Source organism: Canis lupus, chromosome 14, assembly GCF_011100685.1.
Source record: "Canis lupus familiaris isolate Mischka breed German Shepherd chromosome 14, alternate assembly UU_Cfam_GSD_1.0, whole genome shotgun sequence".
NCBI lineage: Eukaryota > Metazoa > Chordata > Mammalia > Carnivora > Canidae > Canis > Canis lupus.
The window spans coordinates 56,180,818-56,196,739 of record NC_049235.1 but is presented as its reverse complement, the minus strand read 5'-3'; the positions used below and the strand labels follow the sequence as shown (position 1 = coordinate 56,196,739).

At 40.8% G+C, this 15,922-nt stretch overlaps 1 protein-coding gene across 10 annotated transcripts in view; it reads right to left on the bottom strand.

The window, feature by feature from the left end:
- The window catches only part of ST7 (suppression of tumorigenicity 7), a 241,802-nt gene that overhangs the window by 27,473 nt on the left and 198,407 nt on the right, over positions 1-15,922 (bottom strand). For 7 of the 10 annotated variants that reach the window (XM_038557460.1, XM_038557462.1, XM_038557458.1 and 4 more), the window contains 2 exons: positions 11,934-12,006; positions 10,365-10,467 (listed from right to left, as the gene is read on the bottom strand). The exons of 1 other annotated variant lie outside the window; for it this stretch is intronic. In XM_038557460.1, coding sequence (XP_038413388.1) covers positions 10,365-10,467; positions 11,934-12,006 — 176 coding nt within the window. Of the gene's footprint in view, positions 1-10,364; positions 10,468-11,025; positions 11,162-11,933; positions 12,007-15,922 lie in introns of all 10 variants that reach the window. 2 more of the 10 variants (XR_005369793.1, XM_038557459.1) reach the window with 1 other exon arrangement.

Here is a 15,922-nt window from a genome sequence, read left to right as displayed (position 1 = left end):
CCAGAGTGCAGGCAACAGGAGCCAAGACGGCCTCAAGGTCGAAAAAGCGGTCAGTGGGACAGAAGGCCGAGGAGGATGAAACAGGATGGGGTCCGACAAGAGGCCACCGGACCTGGTGACGGAGACCGAGGGAGGGGCGGCCCTGGTGGCCGTGGCCTGGGTGGAACAGCCATAGTGCTTCTTGTTAAAGAAAGAGACCTTTTAGAAGCTGTCCATTCCGGAGAAACGGAGCTAAAAACTGGTTCCTGCTCACTCTTCTCCGGGTCGTATTTCCACACTACATTCCCCTTACCCTCATCCAAAAAAGCTTTGGAACAAAATAGGTCTCAATTCAAAGAAACTTATATTGAAATAATATTTCTGAAATGTACCATTGATATACAATATCACCGACAATCTGCCAGCGTATTCTGAGTCTCTGCTTCCATGCTTCAAGCACTTTTAAATGCTAAAACCCACTACACTTTTTGTTTCCTAAATTGGATTAAAAAGCAATTTTATACTCTGTCAATCAGCTCTACCAAGACATAAAGGGAGGATTGCATTCGTGTTTGCATGAAATAGAATTTCCATCACTCTAACAAGGTCCTGTGGATACTCCATTAGCATATACAATTACCAGGATATTTTCCCCCACAAACTTCTCAAAATCCCCATGAAATAAGAGTTTCTAGATTAACATTAGATGAGTTTTTTTTTTAAATGCAAATTTTCATTGGTAACACATTTCTGTCATAACATTTTTTATCTTTCCTCGTTATTTTCTTATGACTTTCCACACTCCAAGACTTAAGATTTAAAACTATGCATCTATTAGGCTGGATCTTCACGTCAATACTGTGTCAGGCCCGGGCTGTCGGACCAGTTAAAGGAGCTCCAGGAACACAGCAAACCCCTTCCCTAACAAGCTCAGGGACTGCCCGCTGCTCCCACTGGGGCACCAGCAGGAAGAGCCCCTGGCTTACTAGGGCTGGTATTTTAGGCAAGATGAAGATGAAAACTTTCCCCTCACTGGTGCTGGTGATTTTTCTTGATTTTCTTCCCCCTCAATGTCTCCACTCACAGCACCCAGGCATCTCAAGCCCCCTGGGGCTCCCTCAGCCCCTGCTACTCATCAGAACAGGTGTGCGGCCTCCAGGTCTATGGGTGGGACCTCAAATGCTTGGGACTTTCCTGTGGTGGTAGTGATGGGTCCGAGGCACCTGTTCTTTTCTAAACTGTATGCACAGGTTCCTTGAGGTTGCTGGGTTACCTGCTTTCTCATCCTGGTTTCAATCATAGCAGTTCTACGTTTACTTGCTTTGTTCATTAAGCCTTCCTTTAAGATTGTATTGGGAAGGAAAAAATGCTTATCGCTGCTTTAAAAAAAAATCATTATCAGTTACTTGTCATTATTGTTGTTTTGGTGGCAAAGAGCAGGGATGGCTATTCCAGAAAACAAGAAAAAAAGATAGGAACAGAGGTGGAAATGGGTAACTCTTAATCAGCCACAAGCAAAGGACCTACCAACAGTTACAAACTGGGAATTCCAGAAGGCAACAGCTGTAGCCAGGACATGCTAGAGCCTCCCCTCGAATCTGTAGACCTAAAGGGACCCTGTGGGCACTCAAGGTCAGGGGCACGGCAGTGCCACTGTTACACCCTCTAGCTGTCCTTCTTCTCACTAAGATGTTCCAAAAAGTACTTGTTTATGCATTTTTCTAGGCAGCATCTATTGCTGCCCAGCCTGCAAGTGCAAAAATAGAGCTGAAAGTCCCAGGGAAAAGATGATGAAGGCCCAACGTACATCCAGTGCCTACTATGCACTAGATGAGTTACACAGCGTAATTCCATTCACTTTTCATCAGACCTATGAAGCCTCTATTTTTATCCCCATTTTATCAAAAAGCAAAGAGGGAGCTAATCAACTCCCCCTTCCCACAGTTCCCTTTAGCCCGTGGACTGGAAGTAGAGAGAATCCTTGTTGCCAATACTTCTGGACCCTTTCAGTGACACTGTGCAGGTGCAGACCTACCTTGTGTCGCTACCCCTTGCTCTATCGTTATGTTAATATGCTTTCCTGGTACGAATAGGAAGTCCAGGTGATAGGCCTGACAATTCAGAAAAGAATAAACACACACGGCTACCGATGCTCCACTTTATTATTAGTGGCAAAGAACTGCATACTAAAGAAGAGAATTCCATTTGAACCTAATAAAAATCATACACGTTTTTTGTTTTCCTTTTTGGTTTTCTTTTTTTCTGTTTTAAACAGACTGCTGAATGCTGGTGAGGGTGTGACAAAATGGTAAAGAAGGAGTTACCTGCAGATGGGGGTATAAACTACTACAATTTTTTTTGGCAAGCCAACTTGGCAATAAACAGTAAGAGCCCTGAAGTGCTTCTATAGGTTACTCAGTAATTCTCATTCTGTATATCTATCCTAAGGAGATAACATAAAGACCACAGTATCTTTATGTTCAAAAGGTTTGCTATTAGAGCTGACCACCCGGTGTCTACAATAGAGGACTCAAGAATTAAATCACTCTCTTCAACAAATAATGCAAGGAAAACTGGATTCCACATGCACAAGAATGAAACTGGACCTTTATCTTAAATGAAACACAAAAAGCAACTCAAAATGCATTAAAGATTTAAATGTAAGACCTGAAACTATAAAACCCCTGAAATAAACACAGGGAGAAGCTTTGTAACATTGGTCTTGGCAACAATTTCTTGGATAGGACACCAAAAGCACAGGTAACAGAAGTAAAAGTAGGTAAGTGAGACTATATCAAAATAAAGAGCCTCTGTGCAGCATAGGAAACAGAGTGAAAAATAACCTATAGAATGGGAGTAAATATTTGCAAAGTATACATTTGATAAGGGGTTAACATCCAAAATATACAGGAAACTCCTAAATTCTAATAGTAAACAAACAAAAAAACAACCTGAATACATAGGCAAAAGACCTGAACAGACATTTCTCCAAAGAAGACGTACAGATGCCCAACAGGTAAGTGAGAAGTTGCTCACGGGCACCTGGGCTCAGTCAGTTAAGCGACCAATTCCTGATTTTGGCTCACGTCATGACCCCAGGGTTGTGAGATGGAGCTCCCCTCCAAGGTTCTCCCTCCCTTCCTCTGCTCCTCCCCAGCTCACTCCCTTTCTTAAAAAACAAAGATGCTCAACATCACTAATTATCAGGAAATCTGAATCAAAGCCACAATGATCTATCACCTCATACAAGTTAGGATGTGTGAGGCCATTGTCAAAAAAAAAAAAAAAAAAAAAAGATGCTAACAAGTGTTAGTGAGAGAGTGAAGGAATTAGAACCCCTGTGCACTGCTGGTGGGAATGCAAACTGGTGTAGCTGCTGTGGAAAACAACATGGAGGTCCCTCAAAAAATTAAAATAGTACCGCCCCATGATCCGGCAATGCCACTGTGGGTATTCATCCAAAAGAACTGAAAACGGGATCTTGAAGAGATATTTGCACTTCGATGCTCATTGCAGCATTATTCACAATACCAAGAAGTGGAAACAACCTAAATTTCTTTTTTTTTTTTTTAACAACCTAAATTTCCATCGATGGATGAATGATAATGAAAATATCATATAGGTACACAATGGAATACTATTCAGCCTTAAAAATAAGGGAATCCTGTCCTGGGTTGTGACATGGATGACTCTAGAGGACATTACGCTGAGATAAGCCAGTCACAGGACAAACACTGCATGATTCCACCAATGGGACGTATCTAAAGCATTCAAACTCCCAGAAGTAGAAGGTAGAATGGTGGTTACCCAGGGCTGAGGGGAGTGGGAAATGGAGAGGTCCTGGTTCAGTGGGTACGGGGTTTCAGGCATGCAAGATAAAAAAGTTCCAACAACAACGTGCATAGAGTTAACAATACTAATACTTAAAAATTTGTTAAGAAGGTAGATTTCATGGTGTGTATTTTTTATGACAGAAAATAAGGAAGTAAATCATCTAGAAAGCTGTTACTAGGAATATTTTAGAGTGTTTGAAGGCACATGGCTAAAAGGCTTGGACTTTAATGTTAAGTGAGAAGATAACCTTTTTAAGGGGAAAGAACCATGAAAACCCGATGATCCTACTCCAAAAAGAATAAATATACCTACAACACCCAACCATAAATTTCAAGTTTAGAGTACCCTGTTAATTTTTAAAAATATGCATATGCCACGTGACTGTGATTCCTAAGTATTAAAAATACATGGGAAAGTAAGGCTACAAAGAAATAGTCTTAAATAGGATTAGATGATAGGACTATGAAAAATTTCTTTATACTTTTTCCTAATACAGAAATTTATTTTATTTTAAAGATTTTATTTATTTATTCATGAGAGACACAGAGAAAGAGAGGCAGAAACACAGGCAGAGGGAGAAGCAGGCTCCCTGCGGGGAACCCTATCGGGGACTTGATCCCGGGACCCCAGGATCACACCCTGAGCCCAAGGCAGATGCTTAACCGCTGAGCCACCCAGGCGTCCCAAGAAATTTATTTTTAGACCACCGCTACAGAGGGGGAAAAAATCTAACGCTGCTTGTAACAAACCAGTAAGTTAGTCTTGTTTTGAAAAGACATCAGAAAATGAAATTTATCTTTAGCACCCTGAAGGAGTTAATGAAACATCCTCTATACCCAAAAGGGGTCTCTTCACAGGGACAGACTTGCTGTGTAGATACAGCACACTATGTAGCATTAGTGAAAACTCAAATCTGTGCAATGAATCAGAAAAGCACCATCCTCCCACGTAAATCTCGACATTGCTAATGATTTCTTGGTAGGACACCAAAAGCAAAATAAAAGTGGGACCACATCAAAATAAAAACAACTCCTGTGCCACAAAGGAAGCAAAATGGAGCGTGGGTGGGGGGGGGGAAGCAGACTTGCAGGGAAAGTAGAAGAAAAAGCTAAAACTAAAAATCCAGTGAACTATAACTACATATAGATGAAGGTATAGAACCGAGATGAGCATGTGGCCCTTCATTTGTCCAGCATCATGAGTGAAATTTTCTTTTTTTTTTTTTTTTTTTAAGATTTTTAAAAAATTTACTTATGAGAGACATGCAGAGAGCAAGAGGGGCAGAGACCCAGGCAGAGGGAGAAGCAGGTTCCATGCAGGGAGCCTGACGTGGGGACGTGGGACTCGATCCCGGGTCTCCAGGATCACACCCTGCGCTGAACGTGGCGCTGAGCCACCCGGGCTGCCTGAAATTTTCTTTAAAAGATGAAAAATAGGGATCCCTGGGTGGCGCAGCCATTTAGCGCCTGCCTTTGGCCCAGGGCGTGATCCTGGAGACCCGGGATCGAATCCCACGTCGGGCTCCCGGTGCATGGAGCCTGCTTCTCCCTCTGCCTGTGTCTGTGTCTCTGCCTCTCTCTCTCTCTCTCTCTCTCTCTGTATGACTATCACAAATTAAAAAAAATTTGAAAAAAAAAAAAAGATGAAAAATATTCCCTTTAAATTCAAAGCTCTTATTTTAATCCCATTAATAGAAAACATCCTCCAAAGGTTTAGAGCTTTCATCGTTTTGAACTGTGTACCCAGTTCTTAAAAATCCCCAGCATCATTAAGATCCTAAAACTACTAGTCATCCTCAAAAAGGGATAAATGGTAATTCCATAATCAATGCACTGTAGAGAGAGACCACAGAGGGGAGAGGCCGATTTTGGGGTGGGGAAGGAACAGGTTTCCTGGTGGTGACTTTTAATGGTGGGGGTGAAGGAGGAGTAGGATATCCTCAGAGGAAGCAAAGAGGGAAGAAGAGGAGGAGAATGTTTCTGGAACAACGAACAGACTGTTAGAAGTAGCTGAAAAAAAGTGAAAAACAAGTTGGGGTCAGATCATAAAGGGTCCTAAAGAACCACTGAAGGAGTTTAGATCTTCCTTTGTAGGGTTAGGGACACAGCTGCAGCTCCTCAGGAGGGGAGTAACACAATTCAGTTTGTAATAATGAGCCTACGGGCTGCTTCCTCCTTATAACCTGCTGTAATCTAAGCTTCAGAAACCCGTGTATTTTAGACATGCCTGACTGCTTAAAAGGCTCCCTTCAGAACCAAGCCCCACAGCTTTTCACCATTCTGCTTTACTTTGTGGTCCTGTGGTGTGTTTAGGAGAAATACTCCCTACTCCGCATGTTTGCAGGTGAAGAGCGTTCCTAAGAGTAACCCTCCTGGAGTAAGTAACTGATATTTTCCAGTGGATGTTGAAATATTAATATTCCTCAGCCATTAGAAACGACAAATACCCACCATTTGCTTCGACGTGGATGGAACTGGAGGGTATTATGTTGAGTGAAATAAGTCAATCGGAGAAGGACAAACATTATATGGTCTCATTCATTTGGGGAATATAGATAATAGTGAAAGGGAATAAAGGGGAAAGGAGGAAAAAAAATGAGTGGGAAAGATCAAAAAGGGAGACAGAACATAAAGACTCCTAACTCTGGGAAACGAACTAGGGGAGGTAGAAAGGGAGGTGGGTGGGGGGTGGGGGTGAATGGGTGACGGGCACTGAGGGGGGGCACTTGATGGGATGAGCATTGGGTGTTATTCTATATGTTGGCAAATTGAACACCAATAAAAAATAAATTTATTAAAAAAAAGAAATATTAACTATTACTTCTGCTTAATAGAATATCAGATAGACTGAAGCTGGACATTCATGAAAGGCAGTTGTCAGCTATTCTTTTTTTGTTTTTAATTTTTTTTTCAATTTGCCAACATAGAGTGTAATACCAGGTGCTCATCACGTCACATGCCTCCTTAATGCCTGTCACCCAGGTACCCCATCCCCTACCCACCTCCTCTTCAGCAACCCAAATGGTTCTTAGCTACTCTACTTGATACTTTTTTTTCTCCTTCCGAAAGACTATAATTGGGTAAAACGGCATGCAGTGGTTGAAAATTCCTGTGGTAGGCCACTGACAACTTCCTGTGACAAAGAAAAGGAAGCCATGGAAGTGTTTAGGATACGGTAAATACCTCGAAGGAACATCTACTGTCCACAAGCGCCTTGGGAAGTCACGCGCCTGCCATCGTTTGAAGGCTTCAAGTCTAGGCTGGTCTGCAACCTGGTGGGATGGTGGGGGGCAGTGGAGGATGATGTTGAAGGGTTAGAGAACCCCGAACTAGTTCAGGCTCCATCACTTACTAGCTGTACGACCAGGAGCGGGTCACTTAATCTCCCCAAACCTGCAGCTCCCTCATCGTGTACCAGGGGTGGCAGTCTGATACACCTCACCGGTGTTGTTGTGAAAGATCAAGGAGAAGGTATGTGTAATCCACTTGGCACACAGCAAACACGTAATGAAAACCAGTATTAAAAATAATCATCACAGTATCATTATGGAGAGAGATTCAAGCTGGGAATGGGAAGGTGTCCTAGATGATCTCTAAGGTCCCTTCCTACACCAGGAGTCCAGGAGTTTAGATCTTTCACTGATGTCTCATTAGAATTAAGGCTACTTTCTCCTTGAAAAGGGACCCGTGTGTATGTGTGTGTGTTTATTAAAGTATTGGCAAGCAGTCCAAGAAATCATGCATAAAAGGTGTTTGTAACAGCCTGCATATAGTACACATGCACCAGAGGTTTGTGGTTAATTCTGAACAGAATTCTGAACAGCGACTCAGGGCTTTTCCCTCATAGAAATGTCAACAGATGAAGAAGATCTGGAAACAAGTTTCCCCTCAGCACAATCACCATCAAAGCAAAGTGGTTTCAGTGGAATCAGTTTACCTATGCACCCTATCTTTTCTCCAGTTAATAATTAAAAAGAGTGAAAACAAATATTTCAAATACTTTCACTTTTTAAAAGAATTCTATCTTACAGGTAAGAGTGCTAGCTGAGTCAAATTCTTCCAAGGTGGCCTTAAACTATTTCTTACAGCTTTTAATGCTCTTCTAGAGGCTCAATCAACCATGTAAGATCCTTATCACAGAATTACACGGCAGCTTCAACTAAAATATCTAACTAGGGGTAGTGGAAGGGGAGGAGGGCGGGGGTGGGGGTGACTGGGTGACGGGCACTGAGGGGGGCACTTGATGGGATGAGCACTGGGTGTTATTCTATATGTTGGCAAATTCAACACCAATAAAAAATAAATTTATAAAAATAAATAAAAAAAATAAAATATCTAACCAACAAGTACCAGTTTTCTATCTCGTGCAGTAAGATTACAAAGCTCTGGTATAACTGGAAGAGTTAGGACTCAAGTTTCCAGGCTGAAGGGGCCTCCAACAAGTCAAGTATCAATAATTTTAATACTTCATGAATATAGGATGTCAAGTTTTTCAAAGAACTTTGACTATATTATCTCAGTTGGGTCTTTATCACAAAAGGTAAGGTTTATATTTATCTTCATTTGAAAAATGAGGACATGTTCACAGCAGCAATGTCCACAGTAGCCAAGCTGTGGAAGGAGCCACAATGTCCTTCGACAGATGGCTGGATAAAGAAGATGTGGTCTATATACACCATGGAATATTACTCAGCCATCAGGAAGGATCAATACCCACCATTTGCTTTGACGTGGATGCAACTGGAGTGTATTAGGCTGAGTGAAGTAAGTCAACTGGAGAAGGACAACCATCATATGGTTTCACTCATATGTGGAATATAAGAAATAGAGAAAGGGAATATAAGGGAAAGGAGGGACGTTGAGTGGTGAAAAAATTAGAGAGGGAGGCAAACCATAAGAGACTCCTAACTCTGGGAAACAAACAAAGGGTTGCGGAAGGGGAGGTAGGTGGAGGGTTGGGGTAACTGGGTGATGGGCACTGAGGAGGGTACTTGATAGGATGAGCACTGGGTGTTATATCTTGGCAAATTGAATTTAAATTAAAAAATTTAAAAAAAAAAGAAAAATGAAGGAAAACTTTGAGTTCAGAAATGCTAAACCCCAAGCACCCATGGCCAATAAGTGACAGAGCCAGAACTTGAACCTGTCTTTGTCTCAGAGTCTAGGCCTCCGTTGTTCAATGCTACTTCTAGAAGAGCTTATTTGTGCTCTTAGAATAACTCTGTATTGAATGCAGCATTCAATAAATATTGATGACCTAAGTTGACTGGAATTCAGGACAATGTTTTCATGATTAGCTTTAAATTTCATTCAAATCTGAATGAACATTTTTAACTTAGCTGAAAAGATAATAAATAAAGAGATGTATTTTATACCGCCCTATATACAATACCTAAGTCTATAAACACTATGTTGGTCATTATCCACTGGAACTAAAGTGGATAAATCTATCCCCCGCCAATTGTGGCACTGTGTACCATCCTTCGGTTTTCTGTTTTGTGGGAAAATGAGCATGCCCTGAGCATTCCCGATCTCAGAAATGATGTTAGGTCATCTACCTGTGTCACTCTGAAGATCAACAAAATAAAGTAGGTAACTCTACAAATCCCCACATACACACGTAGATGCACACATACACCACCCTTTTGCTACATTACTGCGAGAAAACAAAGAAGCCTTCCTTTGTCATTTTTCAACAGTGAAAGTCTTCATCAGAAATCTGAAATAAAATTATGCCTGTAGTACCCTGTATGAATAGTTTTCCCAGGTCAAAATGTGCTTTATAATATCGAGAAACTGAAAATAGCCCTCAGCCATGTGCCTATCGCATAGCAGGTACTCAAATAGAGGCAAATCATAAATACACACCCATCTCCTAAATAAAAGATTATAGAAATATCCTCTATCATGATAGGACTCCCTTAAAATCAAATTCAGGGAAAAAATACATAGGAAATACTAGGTCTTTATAAACTGGTCAATCATGTGGTTAACAATTAAGACAAACACTTCCTACTACATACACCTACATATGCCACTCACAAGTCAAAAGAAAATACTACTTCATACTGTGAGGTTCTCCTTACTACTTTCCTGCCAATACTGATTAACTATCATTTATTTATAGACACAGAACGTCACGTTAATCAGTATTTTTTTTTTCCAATTATATTCAAAACTAGGTTCATTTCCCGAGTCAGGTCTAAGTTAGAGTATAACTGGTGTGAAATTCCTATCAGATGCATCGACAACACTCTTGGGATCTCCCTATTTTGCCAATTGCTGGCGTCCTGGCCTGACCTGCCGCAGCGAGGTCTATCCATTTACCCTACATAAGGGTACATAAGGCCCCCAAACCGGCCCGAGGCCTCTGAAGGTGGCTTTTGCTTAAGCCTGAAGCTGATGACCATGGGCTAGAGGCCTCAGCGTTCACTGGCTGCACTTCATTTTTTTTTCCCCACGGGGTGTATTCGAGACACGACACCGTGGTCACTGAACACTTTTCTCCACTAGCTAGTGTAACGAGCTCCTGTGGGGATCCCACGGACTCACTTTTGGCACGTGAGGATTGAATTCCACGGCTCTGTGAATGGCCTCTACTGCATTCATCTCTGCTGTGCTCAGCCCCCGCCGAGATGCAGCCTCGGGAGAGAATCTGAAAAGCAGAAAGACAAACACCATCCAGTTGGGACCACTGCTCGGGCATCAACCCGGACAGGCGTCTACACGTCAAGGGCCCATAAAACCACAGCGAGCCAATGGCATGAGCTCTCCACACCTCCACTACGTGGAACCTCTGAGCGACCCCTCAGACCGAGGCCAACAAAAACCCCCGCAGAAGCAGAAAGCGTGCTTGCATCTAATCTTGGCAGGAATTAAATTCAGCTGTCAAGTCTCTCTGTCTAAATAGCTAATCTAAATTTTCTGTGAGGTACCTGCTTCGGTCAGGGCAGGGGGGGGGGGGGAGACTGACGAGGGCGGACAGTGTAGGAAAAAGAGAAAACTAGGTTACAGAAGAGCGTACTTGGTTAAAAACAGAACTGGGGATAATTTTACAGGAGGCTCCCAACCCAACGTCAGTGCTGCGATGCAGCTTCCACCGCAGGCGAGCCTGCTTGGGGCTGTGCCGGCAGGGGGTGTGCGTGCCCAAACTGCGGGCCAGACACCTGCCCAGGTGAATGAAAAAAACCAGACCATGCAATCTCTTTCTCACCTCACACCCAGGGCTAACTCCAGAGCTGTGCTTGGCAGGCAGACACCACAGGGGAAGCTGTGACAACCCTGGCCCTGCCCTCCCAAGCTGGAGTCGCTGTGTAGGGAGAAAAGATGTTGCAGTAGGTACTGGCGATCTACAGGATAAAAAAGAATGAAAGAAAATTACTTCGGTCTTGAAGTGCACACACACTTAACAGCAAACCTGTCTGACATAGCAGAGGCTGTTTTCTTTTCCTGTTAACTGCTTTTCAACGCTTCAGAGGGATTGTATCGGGCAACGTGAGCGTTTAGGAACTCAAAAACAGTGAAGCCAACTGTTCGCTTTCACCTGCCAGTCATCTCGGCTGCTCATGGAAATTCTCTATGCCATAGTCACCTGCCTGAATAAAATGGGCAAATGTCCCACTGAAATGACAACTCAAAGCAAACGGACCCTGGGTTGGGGGGGTTGGTGTGGAACTGAGGAGTCAAAGAATGGGAGATGATCATCCCCTGTGCCATCTTACAGGTTTGTTAGGACTACTACCCAGTCTTGGACTGCTGAAGGAAGAGGAATACGCAAAAAAGAAAAATGAATAAAAGGAAGGCATTTGTGTAAGTCCCAAGCAGGCCTTTCGGTATCTACTGTCTGGCAAAAAAAAAAAAAAAAAAAAAAAAAGTCACCTCAGAGGTATGGAATTTCACATAATTCCCTCTTTAGGGACCCATACACCCTTACAATACCTGGGGATATATATTCCCTCCTTCTAGTAGTGAAAGAAAAGATCAGCAGGTTTTAGAAAAATGCATGCTCATAAGCAGGGGTCTCATAGACTGAGAGAAACTTCCAGAGAAAGCCCTCGGAGGCAACACATCTCCTTAAGTCGGGTCAGACATTTAGTACCACACAAGTCATTATTCACTTACTTGTCAGAGACAGCTCTTGCTTTGAGCAAGGCAGCTGTATAGCATATTGTTGCCGACTTTGGTAAGCTTATATCTGTTAGAGAAAAAGAAAGTAGAAACTCTTATAAGTTTGGAGAAATAAAGAGCAATGATCTTTTAATTCACTGGCATTCTAATCACGTAAGTCTAATAAAGGATAAATTGAGAATATTTTAATACATACAATACACAGCTGTTTCTATGTGTCAGGGTGGTATGTGAAACTAAGGGTAATTCATATTTTTGTGAATAATTCATGTGTAAAATCCACCAGCCTGACTCTTGGGCAGTCATCTTCTAAGATATGGATTTTCATATATTGAGTTTAATTAAGCAGGGAAGAGCTATAAGTGTATGAATTTAAATATTACAGGAATGCCCCTGATATCATAAAAGGCATATAGGATTCTATGTCACTTATAAAAAATTTTCAACAGGCGGATATGAAGAATTAATATTACCTGAATCTTTTTTTAAAAAACATATGTAAATAAATTATTTTTTAGTGGTAATATTTAAAACAGACTTCCTTTGCACTAAATTTCAAGAGGCTCATATTCAGTTTTTTGTTTGAAAGGTAACACATTTATTATGTGTATATATATATAACATATGTGGGAAATCTTTATTAATAAGGATATATATGTGAAATCTTTATTTTTTTTTATTTTTTTTTATGTGAAATCTTTAGAAAGCTGTATAATTTTTGCTCATTCAAATCCATGGGAGACCCCCTTTCATATGAAGCCTAATTTGTTTCTCTGAGAAACAATTCCTCTCAGTTTGTACAGAAAATTTCACGTGGAGAGGTGGGAGCAGGTAACAGGTTCATAAAATGAGTTTAAAGAGAAATAAAAGTACGGGATACAACAGAATAGATAAACTCAAAGAGGGTAGTCCCTTTCGAGGAAAAATTTGTATTTAAATTACGACTCTATTTTTTACAGGAATAGTATTTCCTAAATGCTGAACCGAGTTTATGCTGAGGACAGAGAAATGCCATCAATTCGGACCAGATAAAAATATGCCATTCCTAGCGCAGCAAAATCCACTGTAGGTTCGAGAAACTCTTACCACTTGGAACGCTCTGCCAGTTTCTTCACAGGGCTATTTTCAACTTCAAAAGTATTACATTACGGTGGAATTTAAGAAACAAAACCAAGGAGAAAAGGGAAGAGAGACACACACACAAACCAAGAAACAGACTCTAAACTATGGAACCAACTGATGGTACCGGAGGGGAGGTGGTAGGAGGATGGGTGAAATAGGTGATGAGGATTAAGTGGTGCGCTTGTCGTGAAAAGCACTGGGTGCTGTAGGGAAGTGTTAAATCACCACATTGTACACCTGAAACTATTCTTATACTGTATGTTAACTAACTGGAACTTAAAAACCTAAAAAGAAAGAATTACATTACAGTAAGAATGAAAAGGGAAGTCCCAGAGCTAGCCAACAGACACCACGGAAGAAAAGAGGTTCATAAAAGACAAACAATCCCTAATCCAGTAATAAGTATTTATCACCAATCCCAGCAAGAGGAATTTCTCTTTGAGGGGAAATTTCAATGCCATTGATAAAAAAAATAATAATGATCATTGAAAACACCAACACAGAGCTGAAAGGGAAAAAAGTCTTTGTAACCCTGATCTCATAAATTATATTCAAACAAAATTTCACCACCATATGCATAGTGTAAAATGATGTGTTCATGACTAAGAAGAAGAGCAAAAGAATGTCAAACACTCATGGATTTGTCTTGTTGCCTTTCCAACATCTAAACCTTTAATTGTGTCCCAGTGTGGGAAATTAATCCAAGAATCCAATATCTCATTTATTAGGGTCCACTCATTGTCATTGAAAGGTTAATAAAAAACTATAGATAATACCATTCTACTTAAAAGTTCAGACATTTTATTTAAAAAGTATCCGAGCCTTATTTCTACTCATGGTGTGATCTAATGTTCCTTCTGCGTCAACCTCACATCTTCCCATGAAGTAGGGACCAATGAAAAGTCCAAGAAAGGAGATGGAGGCTGAAGACAATGGACGTAAATGTCTGGAGCTGGAAGCACACAAGACGGAGCCTCACTTGGTAAAGTAAAGAAAACCTGTGGTTAAGGATTTGGCTTCCAAATGGGAAAGATGAGACCGTGTTTTGATGATTACCTAGATAAGCAAAGTGACACAGTGACTCAGTTGGAAATGCCGAAAAACATACAACTGAGGTGTTTCAGCAAAATACTACAGATGCCCAATCAAATATGATCTTTAATCCAGAACCAGGTCCCCTCGTGCCTACAAACAGGACACTCACAACTAGAAAAATGCAACAGAATTCTGCAACATTACAAACACACTATATAGTGTTTTTCCCATAAAATTTTTTTACCCCTACTCCTTCATCATACGTAAAGATGGTGGTATGCGTGCACAGTCATAATGCTTAAAAAATAAATAACCAAAAATATACTTTAATCAACATCAAATGGGAAAAGGGGGAAATGTAAATACCCCATTCCCCACTAGTGGCATGTTGATTTCATTTGTTTTCTTTTTGTTCGAGTAAATTATTTTGCTCTCATCATTTAACAAAAATAAAAAATAGCAAAAAATTCTTGCATAACTTGTTTATTTAGATAGTTTCAATGTTTTTCTTTTAATTCTGTCAAAACAATTCATCTATTTGGTAATGGCAGTTGTCTCTAAGAAGTGAGGAAGCACTCTAAAGAAACTGATCCTGAGTTTCCCTGTGGGTAAAGCGTCTTGTTGTTCAAATAAGGTTTTCGTTTACAACATATTTTTTAAATGATGCTTATCTTTGACAATAAAAATAAAAAGCTTTGACATTTTGCCTACTCCAGCAATTCCACTTCTGAGATTTCTTCCTAAGAGAAATAATCATGACTGTGTCTGAAGATTTAGCCTTAAGGATGTTGATGATAACCCTTGTTTCTAATGGTGGAAAACTGGAAACAGCCTACATGTCCAATCACGAGGATTAGTTAAGGTGCTATTCATCCACAAGATACAATTCTATGTAATCAATAAATCATGTGGGGAGAAAAGTATTTAATGATCTGGGAAAATGGCACATTGCTACACATACATCAATAAGTAAAACAAGTTTACAAAATTAGGATTTCATGTAGTTTTTAAAAGCACTAAAAAAAGAAAAAAAAAGAAAAGCGTTTACATGTACAGAGATAATAAGACTGAAATTAAAGACAGAAAATATCAACAGTATTTATTTTGGAGTGGTGGGATTAAAGGCAGTTTTTTTCTACTGTTGATCTGTATTTCTAAAGCTTCCTGTGATGTACATGTAATAAGTGACTTTTTAAAAGACAACAATAATGCTGTATAGAAGAATTCTGTTCTACAAATGATTTGAAGCAAGTCCATGAGCAAATACACTTGTGGAACCAGAGACAGCACAAAGGCAGGACATACATGAAGTGAAGTCAGATCAGAAATCTACTGCTTATACTCACATACCCTCACGAAAGCTAGTGTTTCTTTTGCAGTGTGCGCTCCTTAGCCACGTTTTAATCTCGTAACTGCCTAACATCTAAATCCGAGGCAAGCACTGCGTGTTCTGGCTCATTTTTAAGAAATACTATATACACTATCTTTAAGGGGGAGCTCCTGATCATGGGCTGCTCGCTCATGAGCAGTACCTCTTTCATTTCTTTAAAAAATGCTTTGGGGGGATCCCTGGGTGGCGCAGCGGTTTAGCGCCTGCCTTTGGCCCAGGGCGCGATCCTGGAGACCCAGGATCGAATCCCACGTCGGGCTCTCGGTGCATGGAGCCTGCTTCTCCCTCTGCCTATGTCTCTGCCTCTCTCTCTCTCTCTGTGTGTGTGACTATCATAAATAAATAAAAATTAAAAAAAAAATGCTTTGACGTGGTTGTTGTTGCCTATTTTAAATTTGAAATTTATTATTTTGAAATGCTTATAGGCTCGCAGAGA